Raw genomic sequence first — 15,356 nt, forward strand, 5'->3', positions numbered from 1 at the left:
CACCGCGACAATGAATATCATTTGTTGCCGTTACGATTATTCTAATTCGGTATGAGTCTACACAGATGGATCGGAAGTCGATGACAGAGTTGGTTACACTTTTGTACGTACAAGGATACATGAGAAGCACTCTTTGCCGAGAGCCTGTAGTATATACACTGAAGAATTGACTGTCGTATCTCAGGCTTTGCGGTACATAAAGTCTCTGGCCAGCGCGAACTTTCTGATCTGTAGCAATTCTATTAGTTGCTTAAAAGGCATATCCCTGTGTTATAACCCTCAGGGGGCTCAGCATTTAGTTGCTGGGTACGGGCTTAGCGACCCCAGGATTCCTGAGCTGGGGACTGGGAAGCGCCACCAGTCCTCAATACTGTAAGCTCTGAGCGTGCTTCATCGACCACCGTAAGGCGCGACGGTGGAACGTTGTATGGTACAGAGCCCGGGGATCTTGGCGTACCTGCCTGGGTCGCGAGGATGGTATAAACCTCTATAAAAAACCCTCAATCTCAAGATGTGCTGCGCGCTAAGGAGATGCATGGCTGTTGAGATAGAACAGTTGCTAGCGGGTGACCTCTGGGGAACCTGCCGCCCCCGGTTGTATCATGCTTAGCCAGGCAAGTGGGGCTCTGTCTGGGTGGACAGTCCTTTCCCTAGCTGCTTGTGGGACCACCATGAAAAGAAATACGAATAGTGCGCAAGCACGAGTCTCTAAGAGAGGAATGTTTAATGCTTTAAAGTATGATTCCCCAATCGTTTCCTTCCCTGCCCACACCAGGGGAGGAACGGCAGTCTAACTTACCTGATGAGACGTATTCTCCTCGATTTCTGGTCTGCAGCCGAACAGATGGGGACTCATTTCTGACCACAAAGCCTCAGTTTTTTGTGGAAAATTTAGAGGACAAGTTCGGAGAAGTTGAGGGCATGTCTAAAATGCGGTCTGGGGCAGTCCTCATACAGACAGTATCCCCAGCACAGTCACGGGCACTGCTTGTTTGTGACAAGCTCGGTGATGTTGCAGTCTCTCTTACGCCTCATAAGAGCCTCAATATGGTTCAGGGACTTATTTTTCATCGTGACCTGTTGTTGCAGTCTGACAACGAGCTCCGTGCAAATCTGGAACGCCGTCGTGTCCATTTTGTACGTGTCTTCAGGTAACTAAAGAGTGTAGGGTCGCCACCGGCGCCTTAATCTTGGCTTTCGAGGGTGACACCCTGCCTGAGAAGGTCAAGGTGATGATATATCGATGTGATGTTAAGCCTTACGTCCCTCCTCCCATGTGCCGCTTTAAGTGATGGAGGTTTGGGCATATTTCATCGAGATGAGACGCCAACCCTACCTGTCGGGATTGTGGACGTGCCTCCCACCCCAACATCCCATGTTCGCCGGCCCCTGTTTGTGTCAACTACAGACAGAAACATTCACCTTGCTCGTCAGACTGTGCAGTTTATCATAAAGAATGAAGATTATTATGGAGTGTAATACCTAGGACAGGCTCACTTACGCAGAGGTTAAACGCAAGTACGATCGACTTCACCCTGTGCACATTTCATCGACGTTTGCTGCAGCAGCTTCGATGTCGCCATCCCTGGCGATAAGCCACCAAGCTTAGCCACTTTTTGTGGGCCCTCCAGCTCGGCCGTCTATTCAAGCCCACTAGTAGTTGGGGAACACCCTCTTCCATTGCTCCCCTGTTTTCAACATCGGGAGTACCAACCCCTCCTTCTTTGGGGACTTCAGTCCTCACCTCTGCGCCAGAGAAGTGCCCACCTCCTCTGGCTCCCCACGCGCAGAAGGGATCGCTTGGTGCCCTTCCTTCCACAGTTACTGGCCCTCCAGATGTCAGCCAGTGGCTGAAAAAGCCACCACCTGAGGGCAGTAGGGCTTCCAGGTAATCCTCGGTCCATGAGACTGGGTCGGAAAAGCCCACCCAGCCTGATAAACCGAGGGACAAATGGGACCCTACCAAAAATAAGAAAAAGCAAAAGGACATAGACATAAAAGGAGTTCACCACTGCACCGGAAGATGATGTGGGGCATCTAATGTCCACTCAGTTGCTTGATGTTGCTCGACCCGCAGCTCCTATGGAAGTTGATCAGGCTACTTCGCAATCAGTGGCGACAAGCGCTTCCAAGGCGTGACCTATCTCCCCCCCCCCCTCCAGGTGCTTTCATGTCTTCACAGTTGGATACCATTATCCTTCAATGGAATTGCCATGGTTTTTTCCACCACCTTGCTAAGTTGAAACAGCTTTTGTGCCGCTTCCCTGTCACTTGTCTTGCCCCCCCCCCCCCCAGGAAACTTGGTTTCCTGTTCAGCGGACCCCCTCCCTCTGTGGCTACCGGTTTACTATAAGAACCACGTAGAATACGACAGGGTGTCTGGCGGTGTCTGTGCTTATGTTCTTGCCACTGTTCCTAGTGCCCCAGTGCCACTTCACACAGCTTTCGAGGCTGTGGCTGTTCAAATCTGGGCAGGAATGGAGCTTACCATCTGTTCCCTCTACCTTCCCCTGGATGAGGTTGTCCCTCTTGCTGATCTAGCTGCCTTGTTCGCCCAGCTCCCCTTGTCATTCCTCCTTTTGGGGGACTTTAATGCCCACCACCCTTTATGGGGTGGGGCCCAGATCTCAGACCAGGGTAGGAACGTTGAGGCGCTCTTGGCACAACAGGACATTTGCCTCCTTAACATTGGTGCTCCCACATATTTTAGCTTGACTGATGGCATATACTCGGCCATTGACCTCTCTCTTAGTAGCCCCGGTCTTCTTCCATGCATCATGTGGAGGGTCCACGATGACCTCTGTGGTAGCGACCACTTTCCTATCCTGGTTTCTCTTTTTCAATCCCTACCCCCTGACCAGCTACCACGATGGTCTCTTCATGGAGCCGACTGGGCAGCCTACACCTAAGCTACTATGGCCATCGCTCCGCTCCTAGTGACATTGATATGGCAGTGGACGAGGTCACTATGGCTATTGTTTCTGCTGCAGAGGCAACTGTCCCCTGTTCTTCAAGTACCCTAAGGCATAAGTCAGTCACTTGGTGGACACCAGAGATTGCAGAAGGTATCCGGGACCGCCGGCGAGCCCTGCAACGACACCGGCGTCATACTTCCCTAGAGAATCAGGTTGCCTTTAAATGGCTGTGGGCCCGGGCTCAGCGGTTAATCTGGAGGAGCAAACAGGACTGCTGGGAACGATATGTTGCCACCATAGGTTCTCGCACCTCCCCATCTCAGGTGTGGACGCGGGTTCGGCGCATTTTGGGCTTTCTGCCTCATGCGTCTGCCCTTCGTTTTTCTCTTTGAGGTACACTTTGTACTGACCCAATCGCCATCGCCGAACATCTGGCAGAGTACTTCGCTCGTAGTTCCATGACAGCAGGCTACAGTGCAGAATTCTGCGTCATTCGAGAGCAGGCTGAGCGTACGCAGTTGTTGTTTCGCACGCACCGTTGGGAATGATACAACGCCCCGTTCAGTGAATGGGAGTTCCAAAATGCACTTACAGCTTGCCCTGACACCTCTCACGGTCCAGACCGAATTCACAACCAGTTTCTTTGCCATTTCTCGGCGCCCTGTCAGGATGAATTACTCACCCTGTTTAATCGCATCTGGATGGAGGGCGTTTTCCCGACTAGTTGGCAGGATAGCGTTACCATCCCGATGCTGAAACCTGGTGCAGATCCGCTGGTGATTGATAGCTATCGTCCTATCAGCCTTACCAACGTTATGTGCAAACTCCTGGAACGAATGGTGAGTCGGTGGCTCATGTGGATCCTCGAAGCTCGGGACCACCTTGCCCAGCAACAGGGGGGGCTTCCGTCAAGGCCGCTCAGCGATCGACAATTTAGTCTCGCTAGAGTCGGCTATTCGTACAGTTTTACTCGGCGAGAACATCTAGTTGCTGTTTTCTTTTATCTTCAGAAGGTGTACGATACCACATAGTGCCATCATATCCTTGCTATGCTGCACAAATGGGGCTTACAGGGTCCACTTCCGATTTTTCTACGGAATTTTCTCTCCAATCGTTCCTTTCGGGTTAGAGTTGGCACTTCTTTTAGCTCTGCTCATATTCAGGAGAACAGTGTCCCGCAGGCCTCGGTTATCAGTGTTCCCCTCTTTTTGGTGGCGATTAATGGTCTTGTGGCTGCGGTGGGCTCATCGGTCTGTTTCTCTCTATATGCCGATGACTTTTGTCTTTATTACAGTTCCCCAGGCATCAGTGTCGCTGAATGGAGGCTGCAGGGAGCTATCCGTAAGGCACATTTTTGGGCATCCAACCATGGTTTTCAGTTCTCAGCCTCTAAGACCAGAGCAATGCATTTGTCATCATCGAATGGTCCACCTCCATCCAGAGCTCTACCTTGCCAATGAACACCTTCGCATTGAGGAGACACATCGTTTCCTTGGCATATTGTTTGATGCTCAGCTCACTTGGACATCTCATCTGTGCGAGCTTAAACAATGGTGCAGGTGGCACCTCAACATCCTTCGCTGCCTCAGCCACACCATTTGGGGGGCTGCACGAACAACCCTCCTACAGCTCTAAAAGGCCTTAGTCCAGTCCCATCTCGACTACGGGAGCGTGGTGTACGACTCAGCAGCACCTTCAACGTTGCAGATCCTCGACCCGATTCTCCATTGTGGCGTCAGACTGGCGACAGGTGCCTAACGCACTAGTCTGGTGACTAGCCTTCTTGTAGAAGCTGGAATCGCTCCCCTACGATTCTGCTGACAACAGTTGCTTGCATCATACATCGCCCGCGTCCATGCCTCGCCCAACCACCCAAACCGCCGGCCCCTTTCTCCATCTTCTGCACTCCCCTCCCCACGTCGGCGGCCTAGGTCGGGTCTCCCGATCGCGGTCCGCGATCTTTACCTTCTCTCGTCACTCAAGTGATTTCCCCTTCCTCCATCCTTCCGGCCCTCTTCTTCTACCCCTCCTTGGTCCCTCCCTCGCTTGCAGCTTTGCTTAGATTTGTCCTGCGACTCAGTCCTCAGTTCCACCTGCCAGTCTTCAACAATTCATGGCTCTTCTTGCCTCGTTTCGCAATGGACATGTAGTCTACACCGATGGTTCTGTGGTCGATGGACGCACTGGGTTTGCTTTCATCCACGGCGACTACATTGAGCAGCATTCCCTGCCTTGTGGGAGCAGTGTTTCCACTGTGGAGCTGGTTGCTCTTTGTCATGCGCTCACTCACTTTTTCCCCTGCTCTGGGGAGTCACTTTTCATATGCAGTGACTCCCTGAGTGGATTGCAAGCACTCACCAGTGTTTTTCTTGGGACCCTTTGCTGCGCAGTATTAAAGATGCTGCGTTTGCTCTCGTCGAATGTGGTTGTTCAGCGACGTTTGTGTGGACCCCTGGCCACATCGGCATTCCAGGAAATGAACGTGTCGATCGATTGGCCAAGCAGGCCACCGCTTCGCCACCGCTTCGCCACCGCTTCGCCACCGCTTCGCCACCGCTGGAGCTTGGTCTCGTGGAAAGAGAGCTCCAGTCAGCCTTACATCGCAAGGTCCACGGCGTCTGGAGCTCTGAATGGTCTGTCTTGAACACGCCAAATAACCTCCGCATGGTAAAGTCGTCCACAGCCGTATGGAACTCATCCTTGAATAGCACGCATAGTGACTGTTCTTCTCTGCCGTCTCCGAATTGGACATATGCGGTTGACCCACAGCCCAAGTGTCACTGTGATGCAGGGCTGACAGTGGTCCATCTTCTGATGGACTGTCCCCTTTTAGCCCCCTTGCAGCAGTCCTTTAATTTACCAGCTGCACTTCGTTTAATTCTAGGTGACGATGCCTCTATAGCTGACTCAGTTTTATGTTTTATCTGTGCACTCTAGTGCGGGCACTCTAGCATGATTTCTCAGGCTACACCCACTCCAGCGACTTTTGTGACGTGGATACCAAAATAGTGTCTTTCATGGTAACAAGTTGTGTTGGTACCTCTATCAACACTTTCCAGCTGGAGGTTCTTCGTTTGTAGTTAAGTGGTTGGCTTTTACCTGATCCATCAACCACTGAAGTCTGTTTTACTCTAACTATTTGCTTTGCTCCTTTTAAGTGTCCTTTATTTTGTGTTATTGCGGTGTTCATTTTAGCTCTGTACCCCTTGGTGTTCCCTCCCTTTGAGTGCTGAGGTTACGCATTTACTGTATAGGCCTTTTACAGGTATGTCTGTTTGGAACAGAGTACTGTTGACCTCGATGTTTAGCCCCCATAAAACCCCAAAACCAACCAACCAACCCACCCACCCTGTGTTACCCCAAAAATCTTTGGCTAGTCAACATCCAGGATCTCTGCAAATCTGCAAAGGCAATGACCTTCATATGAACACTGAGTCACATAGGCATTTCAGAAAACGAACTCTCCAACCGTCAAGCTAAAGACGCAGCTGTAGATTAACTTGATGTCCGAATACTGGACACAGACTTACAATTACAACTTTGACGAAATATTTTGAGGCTCTGGGAATTGGAATGCCAGGCTACTGCGACCCAACACAAGTTAAGAGCGATTAAGTGGTTCTCAAAAATGTCGTTCATCTTTCCAGGTCTCTCAGAAAGATGCCATTGTGTTGTGCCCGCTATGCATTGTCCACATTAGACTAAGCCACGAATTTCTTCTGCATTGGGAGGATCCCCCTCACGTTAGCCTTACCTGTTTACTACTTCATCTCATGAGATGGAAGCACTGGTGTTACAGTAGTTTAGTCCCTTTAAACCAACGCCGCCGCCACTACGAAATAGAATAAAGAATAAAATTATCCACAAGTGTGTGTGAAATATAGGCGGAAACTCAACGTATCAAATGATAATCTAAGAAACCTAAAATAAGAGAACTATTATAAAACAAAAACCAACAATCATGGCGTGACTTGTCTGTTCCATGATGAAAGTCAGTTTACAGATACCATCTGATAAAGAAATTCTGAGAAATAAGTTGCTTACTATCACAGGGCTGTTCCAAAGTAATTGCTTTGTTGGATAGGAACTACAGAAGTAATTCTGGCTCAGTCTATCAAATTTCGGATACTGGTTCGTATAAGCGAAATGGACTAGTGGAAATAAACAAATTGCAGTATAATTGGATAACATAGTCCTTAAGATTACAGTATAACCATGGTATTTTCCAGGAAATTGACCAGCAAGCGCAATCTGGAGCTTCGCAGGGCCCACACCTGCATGCACAACAAGGAGCTTGGCAAGCCCCATACCTGCATCCACAACCTGGAGCTTCACATGGTGGCTACCTGCCGGTCAAACCTGGACCTTCGTATGGTGGCGACTACCTGCCGGGAAAACCTGGACCTTCGTATGGTGGCGACTACCTGCCGGGCAAACCTAGACCTTCGTATGGTGGCGACTACCTGCCGGGCAAACCTGGACCTCCGCATTGTGGCGACTACCTGCCGGGCAAACCTGGACCTCCGCATTGTGGCGACTACCTGCCGGGCAAACCTGGACCTCCGCATTGTGGCGACTACCTGCCTGGCAAACCTGGACCTCCGCATGGTGGCAGCTACCAGCCGGACAAACCTGGACCTTTGTATAGTGGTGGCTACCTGCCGGGCAAGCCTGGACATTCGCATGGCGGCGTCGGCGGTGGCGGCTACCTCCGGGGCAAACCACCTGGACCTTCGCATGGCGGCGGCGGCAGCGGCTACCTCCGGGGCAAACCACCTGGACCTTTGCATGGCGGCGGCGGCAGCGGCTACCTCCGGGGCAAACCTCCTGGACCTTCGCACGGCGGCGGCGGCGGCGGCGGCGGCGGCGGCGGCGGCGGCGGCTACCTCCCGGGCAAACCTCCTGGACCTTCGCATGGCGGCGGCGGCGGCGGCTACCTGCCGGGCAAACCCACTGGACCTTCGCATGGCGGCGGCGGCGGCGGCTACCTGTCGGGCAAACCCCCTGGACCTTCGCATGGCGGCGGCAGCGGCGGCTACCTGTCGGGCAAACCCCCTGGACCTTCGCATGGCGGCGGCAGCGGCGGCTACCTGTCGGGCAAACCCCCTGGACCTTCGCATGGCGGCGGCAGCGGCGGCAGCGGCGGCTACCTGTCGGGCAAACCCCCTGGACCTTCGCATGGCGGCGGCGGCGGCGGCGGCAGCGGCGGCGGCGGCGGCGGCTACCTGTCGGGCAAACCCCCTGGACCTTCGCATGGCGGCGGCGGCGGCGGCGGCGGCTACGTATCGGGCAAACCCCCTGGAACTTCGCATGGCGGCGGCGGCGGCGGCGGCGGCGGCGGCGGCTACCTGTCGGGCAAACCCCCTGGACCTTCGCATGGCGGCGGCGGCGGCTACCTGTCGGGCAAACCCCCTGGACCTTCGCATGGCGGCGGCGGCGGCTACCTGTCGGGCAAACCCCCTGGACCTTCGCATGGCGGTGGCGGCGGCGGCTACCTGTCGGGCAAACCCCCTGGACCTTCGCATGGCGGTGGCGGCGGCGGCTACCTGTCGGGCAAACCCCCTGGACCTTCGCATGGCGGCGGCGGCGGCGGCTACCTGCCGGGCAAACCCCCTGGACCTTCGCATGGCGGTGGCGGCGGCGGCTACCTGTCGGGCAAACCCCCTGGACCTTCGCATGGCGGCGGCGGCGGCGGCGGCTACCTGTCGGGCAAACCCCCTGGACCTTCGCATGGCGGCGGCGGCGGCGGCTACCTGCCGGGCAAACCCCCTGGACCTTCGCATGGCGGCGGCGGCGGCTACCTGCCGGGCAAACCCCCTGGACCTTCGCATGGCGGCGGCGGCGGCTACCTGCCGGGCAAACCCCCTGGACCTTCGCATGGCGGCGGCGGCGGCGGCTACCTGCCGGGCAAACCCCCTGGACCTTCGCATGGCGGCGGCGGCGGCGGCGGCGGCTACCTGCCGGGCATGCCTCATGGACATTCGCATGGCGGCGGCGGCTACCTGCCGGGCATGCCTCATGCACATTCGCATGGCGGCGGCGGCTACCTGCCGGGCATGCCTCATGCACATTCGCATGGCGGCGGCGGCTACCTGCCGGGCATGCCTCATGCACATTCGCATGGCGGCGGCGGCTACCTCCCGGGCATACCTCATGCACATTCGCATGGCGGCGGCGGCTACCTGCCGGGCAAACCTCATGGATATTGGCATGGAGGCGGCGGCTACCTGTCGGGCAAACCTCATGGACATTGGCATGGCGGCGGCGGCTACCTGTCGGGCAAACCTCATGGACATTGGCATGGCGGCGACGGCTACCTGTCGGGCAAACCTCATGGACATTGGCATGGCGGCGACGGCTACCTGTCGGGCAAACCTCATGGACATTGGCATGGCGGCGACGGCTACCTGTCGGGCAAACCTCATGGACATTGGCATGGCGGCGACGGCTACCTGTCGGGCAAACCTCATGGACATTGGCATGGCGGCGGCGGCGGCTACCTGTCGGGCAAACCTCATGGACATTGGCATGGCGGCGGCGGCGGCTACCTGTCGGGCAAACCTCATGGACATTGGCATGGCGGCGGCGGCGGCTACCTGCCGGGCAAACCTCATGGACATTGGCATGATGGCGGCGGCGGCGGCGGCGGCTACCTGCCGGGCAAACCTCATGGACATTGGCATGGCGGCGGAGGCTACCTGCCGGGCAAACCTCATGGACATTGGCATGGCGGCGGTGCCAGCTACTTGCCGGACAAACCTTATGGACATTCACATGGCGGCGGCGGCTACCTGCCGGGCAAACCTGCTGGACCTCCACTGGGCCAGTATGCTCCGCCACAAGCTGGACCTCCACTGGGCCCAGAGTGGGCACAGCATTCCAGCAGAGTTGAGGCAACACATTTGCACTTGGGATACATTGCAGGACAACATCAAATAGCGCGCCCCCTCAGTGCTGCACCACTGCGAATAAGGTAAGTCAGTTAAATGAATGACAGGTTCCTCGCTGTAGCTCCCTTCCCAAATACTACAGCAGTGTTATTGGTTCCCTCATGTTCACATAAAATTGAAACTAGTTAGTGGTGGAGGTAAGTCAGTGCTCTACCAGGTGATCTGTTGAACACCAGCATTTCACTATCTGTGGATTTGTTGAGTGTTCTTGCATTGCTCCAGCCACTGAACTGACTTACCCAATTATAGTGGGGCTTACAGTTTCACATGGTCTCCAAGCAAAGTTGCAGATTATCAGTTTTAACATTCACTAATAATTATCACAGGTGAAGGAAGCGATAAATGATAAATAACCCTAATACCAATTGTGGTTTGAACTTTGGAACTGTGCTGTCACACTAATCTGTGGAGCTACTGAGGCTCAATAGATAACTGAATGCTTGGTGTATGCTTCTAGAAGTGCATGAAATTTTCTTTGTTAAGCAGAACTTCCTTCTGCAATTGCAAACAGAGCTAAACTCTGCAGCAAAGCCTGAATTGGTTTCAATCTTGTTAGCTGATTAAAATTGTTGGCTGTGTTGTAGTTTCATAATTAGAGCACAGTGCTACACAGAGGTCAATGATGGCGACTTAAATGAACTTCTATGATGTTTCTTTAACAGGGACCGATGATGCCTCTCTCATTGTAAATATTTCAGTCATTTCCGTTTTGCAGCCACTGGCTAGTGCATGCTAAGCCAAAACCTAAAAGTGTCACCCTGTTCTCTTTTAAAAAAGTCGACATATTGGGGCCAGGCAGTTTCTGGCGCACTCTGCATTGTTGCCAGATGTATCAAAGATTGCTATGTGCACTCTTGGCAACAGCTCATGACGTCATCCAATATGGCGGATTTTGGCGGGAAGATATCAATTGGGCAACCTCCACTAAGCTAACTCCCTCCCTCCCTCTCCCCTAGAAAAATGGAGGGATGTTCAAATTCCAACAGGATAATACATCACACCATAGTTACTCTACCAACCTAAGAAAATGGTGGGAAAGAAAGGTAATCTCCACTAATGTCACCTAAACGCCACCTTCCCCCAGGGATTCGACCAGTGTTGGACGTAAGTCTTTACTTAAACAATTAGAGGCACTATCACCATCTAGTCTGTTCGCCACAAGGTCCTGAGCCGAACTGACATAGTACACTGTAGCACTACCAGAGGGTGCTGTCATCCATTCTGTGATGTAATCCAAGGTCGCAGTCATGTCAGCTGATGATGCAAGTACAGTTATCAAAGATGGCGTCAGTCTGTTAACCACGAGGTCTGGACCTAGTACACAGTACTGCCACCAGAGGGTGTTGCCATCCATTGTGTGATGTAACCTAAGATGGCATTCTCATGTGGGGGAAAGTTGTGGGAAAACGACTCAGCCTGCACCGGGTTGCTGGATAGAGTAAGGAAGGAGTGTACTTTATTTATTTTAGAACAATTTATTTAGGGATGGAGTATATCACACTGATACAAAACACATGCTTGGGGTCATGAAACACAGTCCACAGACCTGTAAACTACTCCTAAATATCACTCTGAACACACTCAACTCCTGATGTATCAAAATAATTTTAGTACAGACATGCAGACTGTTCCTAAATAATGCAGTACACTGATGGATAGACATGCTCAGTACTTGCACACTGTCCAAATAATGCGTAATGCAGCATACAGACATGCTTCCAAAATAATGCAACAGACACACAAACAACTGTACGCAGACACCGCCCGTCGCCCCCTGTCCATTGGACTGTGCAGGAGGGTACTGCACATGTTACCAGAAGTCAGGATGCACAGACACCCCTCCCCCTCAAAGTGATGCACAGATGCCCACTCAGTTCCCACATGTATGAGGTGACGACATCCCTTTCATATTCCTCTTGAAATACGTGTTAACCTTGGCACTGTTCCTGAAGTGACAGGACGGGAGCAGAGACCTTTTTACAGAGAGCAGATGCTCCAAGGTAGGCCATGCGCACATGTGTTCGCAGTTGCTGGCGTGAATGCTCCCTCTACCTGCAGTCCAGCAAAGAGCTAACTGCCGAGTGACGCCCCAGAAATCCGTTCCAGAATAGCACAAGCTGCTTTCTCCATAGCAATTCTAATGGACCATGTGTGCCATATGGCTGATGCATCGCTGCGTGTAGCTACATACCATCGAAAGTGCATCTAGCAATGTTCTCAATGTTACACTGTAGCCACTGGAAATCTAAAACAATAACAAAGTCGAACTCTGGCAAATTGCGTAGTGTCCCAGAAATACTTAATGTGCGCTTTTGTAAGAGTTTTTGTGATGTCTCAGCTTGTATGCACGGAAATTCTTGCCCTAACCGAACATGTTTACGAAAACAGCGCAGAATAACGTCGAATGCAGTCTTCCTAGCGGCCCTAACATGGCACCCCATCCATCACGTGTTACCCTTCCTGCTTTCAACATGCACAAACGTTCTCAGCACTATTTAGAAACTCTTATATCCCTGCACAAAGGATGTCTTGTGAATGAATGGGTGATTATGATTGGCTCTCATTGAATGTACCCTCCAAATTACTGATGCCATTGGTGTGGAAGCACCGTCCACCTTGTCTTTTCCTTTCTGCAAACAAGACTTTCAGTGGCAGAAAACTATTTTACACTGATCGCCATATTCCAACAACAACTAAACCTTGCAATGTGCCCTATGTATCCTTCAAGTACAGAGGGACTCTTATTCAGTTACACTGCCCTCCCACTGAGGACAGGAGCTTGAATATTAGAGCGTGAATCTGATCTCCAACCCAGCCCTATATCACCATGTACCATGTACCATTTACCATGACGATGTAGTAAACATACAATTCGTATCCTACACCATACCAAAAGTGCCCCTTTTACATCATTTGCACAGTTACCATGAAGACAGATAGCACCATAGATACACTTGTGGCAATAGGTAGTTCCCTGCGAGGTTGGCAGTCATCCACTCCCGACATGTGATCAGAGCACTGTCAGCGGGCCAAAGTCGGAACGGTTATACAAATTCAGGATGGTTCCCCCTAGACAGCTGGCTGTTTTGACCGAGTGGTTCTAGGCTCTTCAGTCTCGAACTGTGTGACCACTATGATCGCAGGTTCGAATCCTGTCTCAGGCATGGATGTGTGTGATGTGTTTAGGTTAGTTAGGTTTAAGTAGTTCTAATTTCTAGGGGACTGATGACTTCAGAGGTGAAGTCCCATAGTGCGCAGAGCCATTTGAACCCTCTAGACACACACACATTGTGTAGACCTGCTTCCCTGCTTGCTTTTTTCTATACCCATCTCCATACTCGGGGATGACAAGAACAAATATATTTCCACATGGTCCGCACACAGGAGTAGCCTACTGATCGCTCATGCAACATAAATCTGAAGATGCAGACTGGGAATTATTTCTCAACAAACCTGACCACTGAGTAACTAGAAACTCATCCCGTCTGCGAAGACCTTTACATGAGAACTCTAAACAAATTGAGGAAATAGATACTTCCACTTGTGAATACTGACGTCGGTGATTTAACAGATTCCAAATCATCTCTATGATTTACAAGGTCAACTAAGGTAGTTCTCATGTCTAGAGAACCGGCAAACGTGTCTTCCACATGCTAGATGCACACGCCACAATCGATCTCTCTCAACTAAATCAAGACGGGAAATGTGAAGAAACTATCAACTGAACAATTTACATGGGAGGGAATAACCATCCAATGCAAACTCACCTACATACTTCTCAAATTTTCACTTGATCACGAAAGCTGTCCAACACATACTAAGTATTAGTTCGCTATTCGGTCGTCTAGAGGACAACAGATAATTCATCTACATTCCTACACTCCAACAGACCTATCCATTCTGACAGCTCCTGCCGTTAATGGGAAACGTGTATCATTCCCACCACAGGCCGGGAAGAGAGAGTGAACGCGGAGCAGCTAGGAGGCGTGAGTTACGCATGCACTGTGTTGGGAAGCACACTGGGTGTCAGTATAAGCTGGCAACGCGTTGAACTGAGGCCGTTAGTACTAGCGTTGGTGATTCCGACGTTCATTAGTTGACGGAACTCTCAGTGGACAGCCTTGATTCTGCTCACGACGGCATTGGAACAATGGATAGATTTTCTTTTTTTTCTATTGGTGAGCAAAATTTCAGCCCATGAACTGTGGTAACAACGTCATTTAATGTATTGCTGCCTCTTGTTGCCTCATTAGAAATTCTCGTCAGCTACTTAAATCTGTGCTATGGGTATTGCCATCTGCCAGTCCTGAACGATTTCCTTAGTAGTGAAATGCCCTTATTTTGATGGTTTATCAAATGTGGTTAATTTTTTATTTTGTTTACTGGACCAATTGGTTGCTTGAAGTTTTCCAGGCCATAGCTTAAACTGTCGCTATTGTCTGCCCTGTATTCCCTAAAGCACATATGAGCATGTTATTGAGGCTTGTTGAATTAACACCATCTGCTTGTGTTTTAGAAGCTTGTCTTGTTACTTCGTGTTCTCTTCCGTGTGTGCAACGACCTGCCTGAGGAGACGGGCGAGCTGGGTCTGTTGATTGTTGGAGAGTAAAAGGGCTCGTACCAAGAGCGGCAGTTCATGTGTAATGAGAGGAAAGCAGTGTAATCGTGCTTAAAGTACACGCCTACATTTATAACCATTATCTATTGATGCATTTGTAGTTGCGTGAGTGGTGGCTTAAGTTTAAAACCACGAGTTTCTTCAATTTTGTTTAATGATCCTGTGTTGAACTATTGCAGAAGTTAGCTCTAAAGTCATTCACTTGTCAGCTTGAATTTGTTTTAGAGATTTCTATATTTAGAGTAATGGTTTTATGAGGAACTTTCTCTTAAAATTCTATGCTCTGTGCTTTTCTTTTTAACAAGTTCCAAGGAATGAAACTTTCTCAGAGTTACATTGTAATCTTGTTTGATAATTGTGGCCTAGTCCTTTCATTAACTGAAACTTGCCTGTGCTAGTGTCAGAGGCGCAGACTTGAAATTTATTTATTTTTTTATTTTATTTTATTTTATTTTTTTTTTTGAGGGGAGCCAAGAATCATTTTATTAGGTACTACATTTGACAGGTAACTTCCCGTTTCCATCTACATGTTCGTCGACACTCCAAACCAATCCCATTTGCAGATGACACCAGTGTATTGATTGAAGGTGGAAATAGAAAAGCTCTTAGGCTGTATGCTGAAGTCACAAATGAACAGATTTGAGTGGTTTGTGAGGAATAAGCTACTGATTTACCCTTAAAAAAAAAAAGAAAAAAAGCCGCCACTATACAATTCCACACACAGCAAAATTAAAAATCCATTAAAACCAAATATTTCTTTCGAAAACCAAAAAATTGTCACTGAAACAAAATTGCTTTGTTCACTTACAAGACAATCTGAAATGGAATTCCCACATCACATTATTAAATTCTAAGCTATCTAAAATGACCTAT

At 50.7% G+C, this 15,356-nt stretch overlaps 1 protein-coding gene across 1 annotated transcript in view; it reads left to right on the top strand.

Annotated features, from left to right (window-relative positions):
* The window catches only part of LOC124620264 (hornerin-like), a 163,724-nt gene that overhangs the window by 47,908 nt on the left and 100,460 nt on the right, over window positions 1-15,356 (top strand). Inside the window, exon 3 of the mRNA XM_047146931.1 lies at window positions 7,145-9,888. Within this exon, the coding sequence (XP_047002887.1) occupies window positions 7,145-9,888 (2,744 nt within the window). The remainder of the gene's footprint in view (window positions 1-7,144; window positions 9,889-15,356) is intronic.

Source organism: Schistocerca americana, chromosome 6, assembly GCF_021461395.2.
Source record: "Schistocerca americana isolate TAMUIC-IGC-003095 chromosome 6, iqSchAmer2.1, whole genome shotgun sequence".
In the NCBI taxonomy this organism is placed as follows: domain Eukaryota; kingdom Metazoa; phylum Arthropoda; class Insecta; order Orthoptera; family Acrididae; genus Schistocerca; species Schistocerca americana.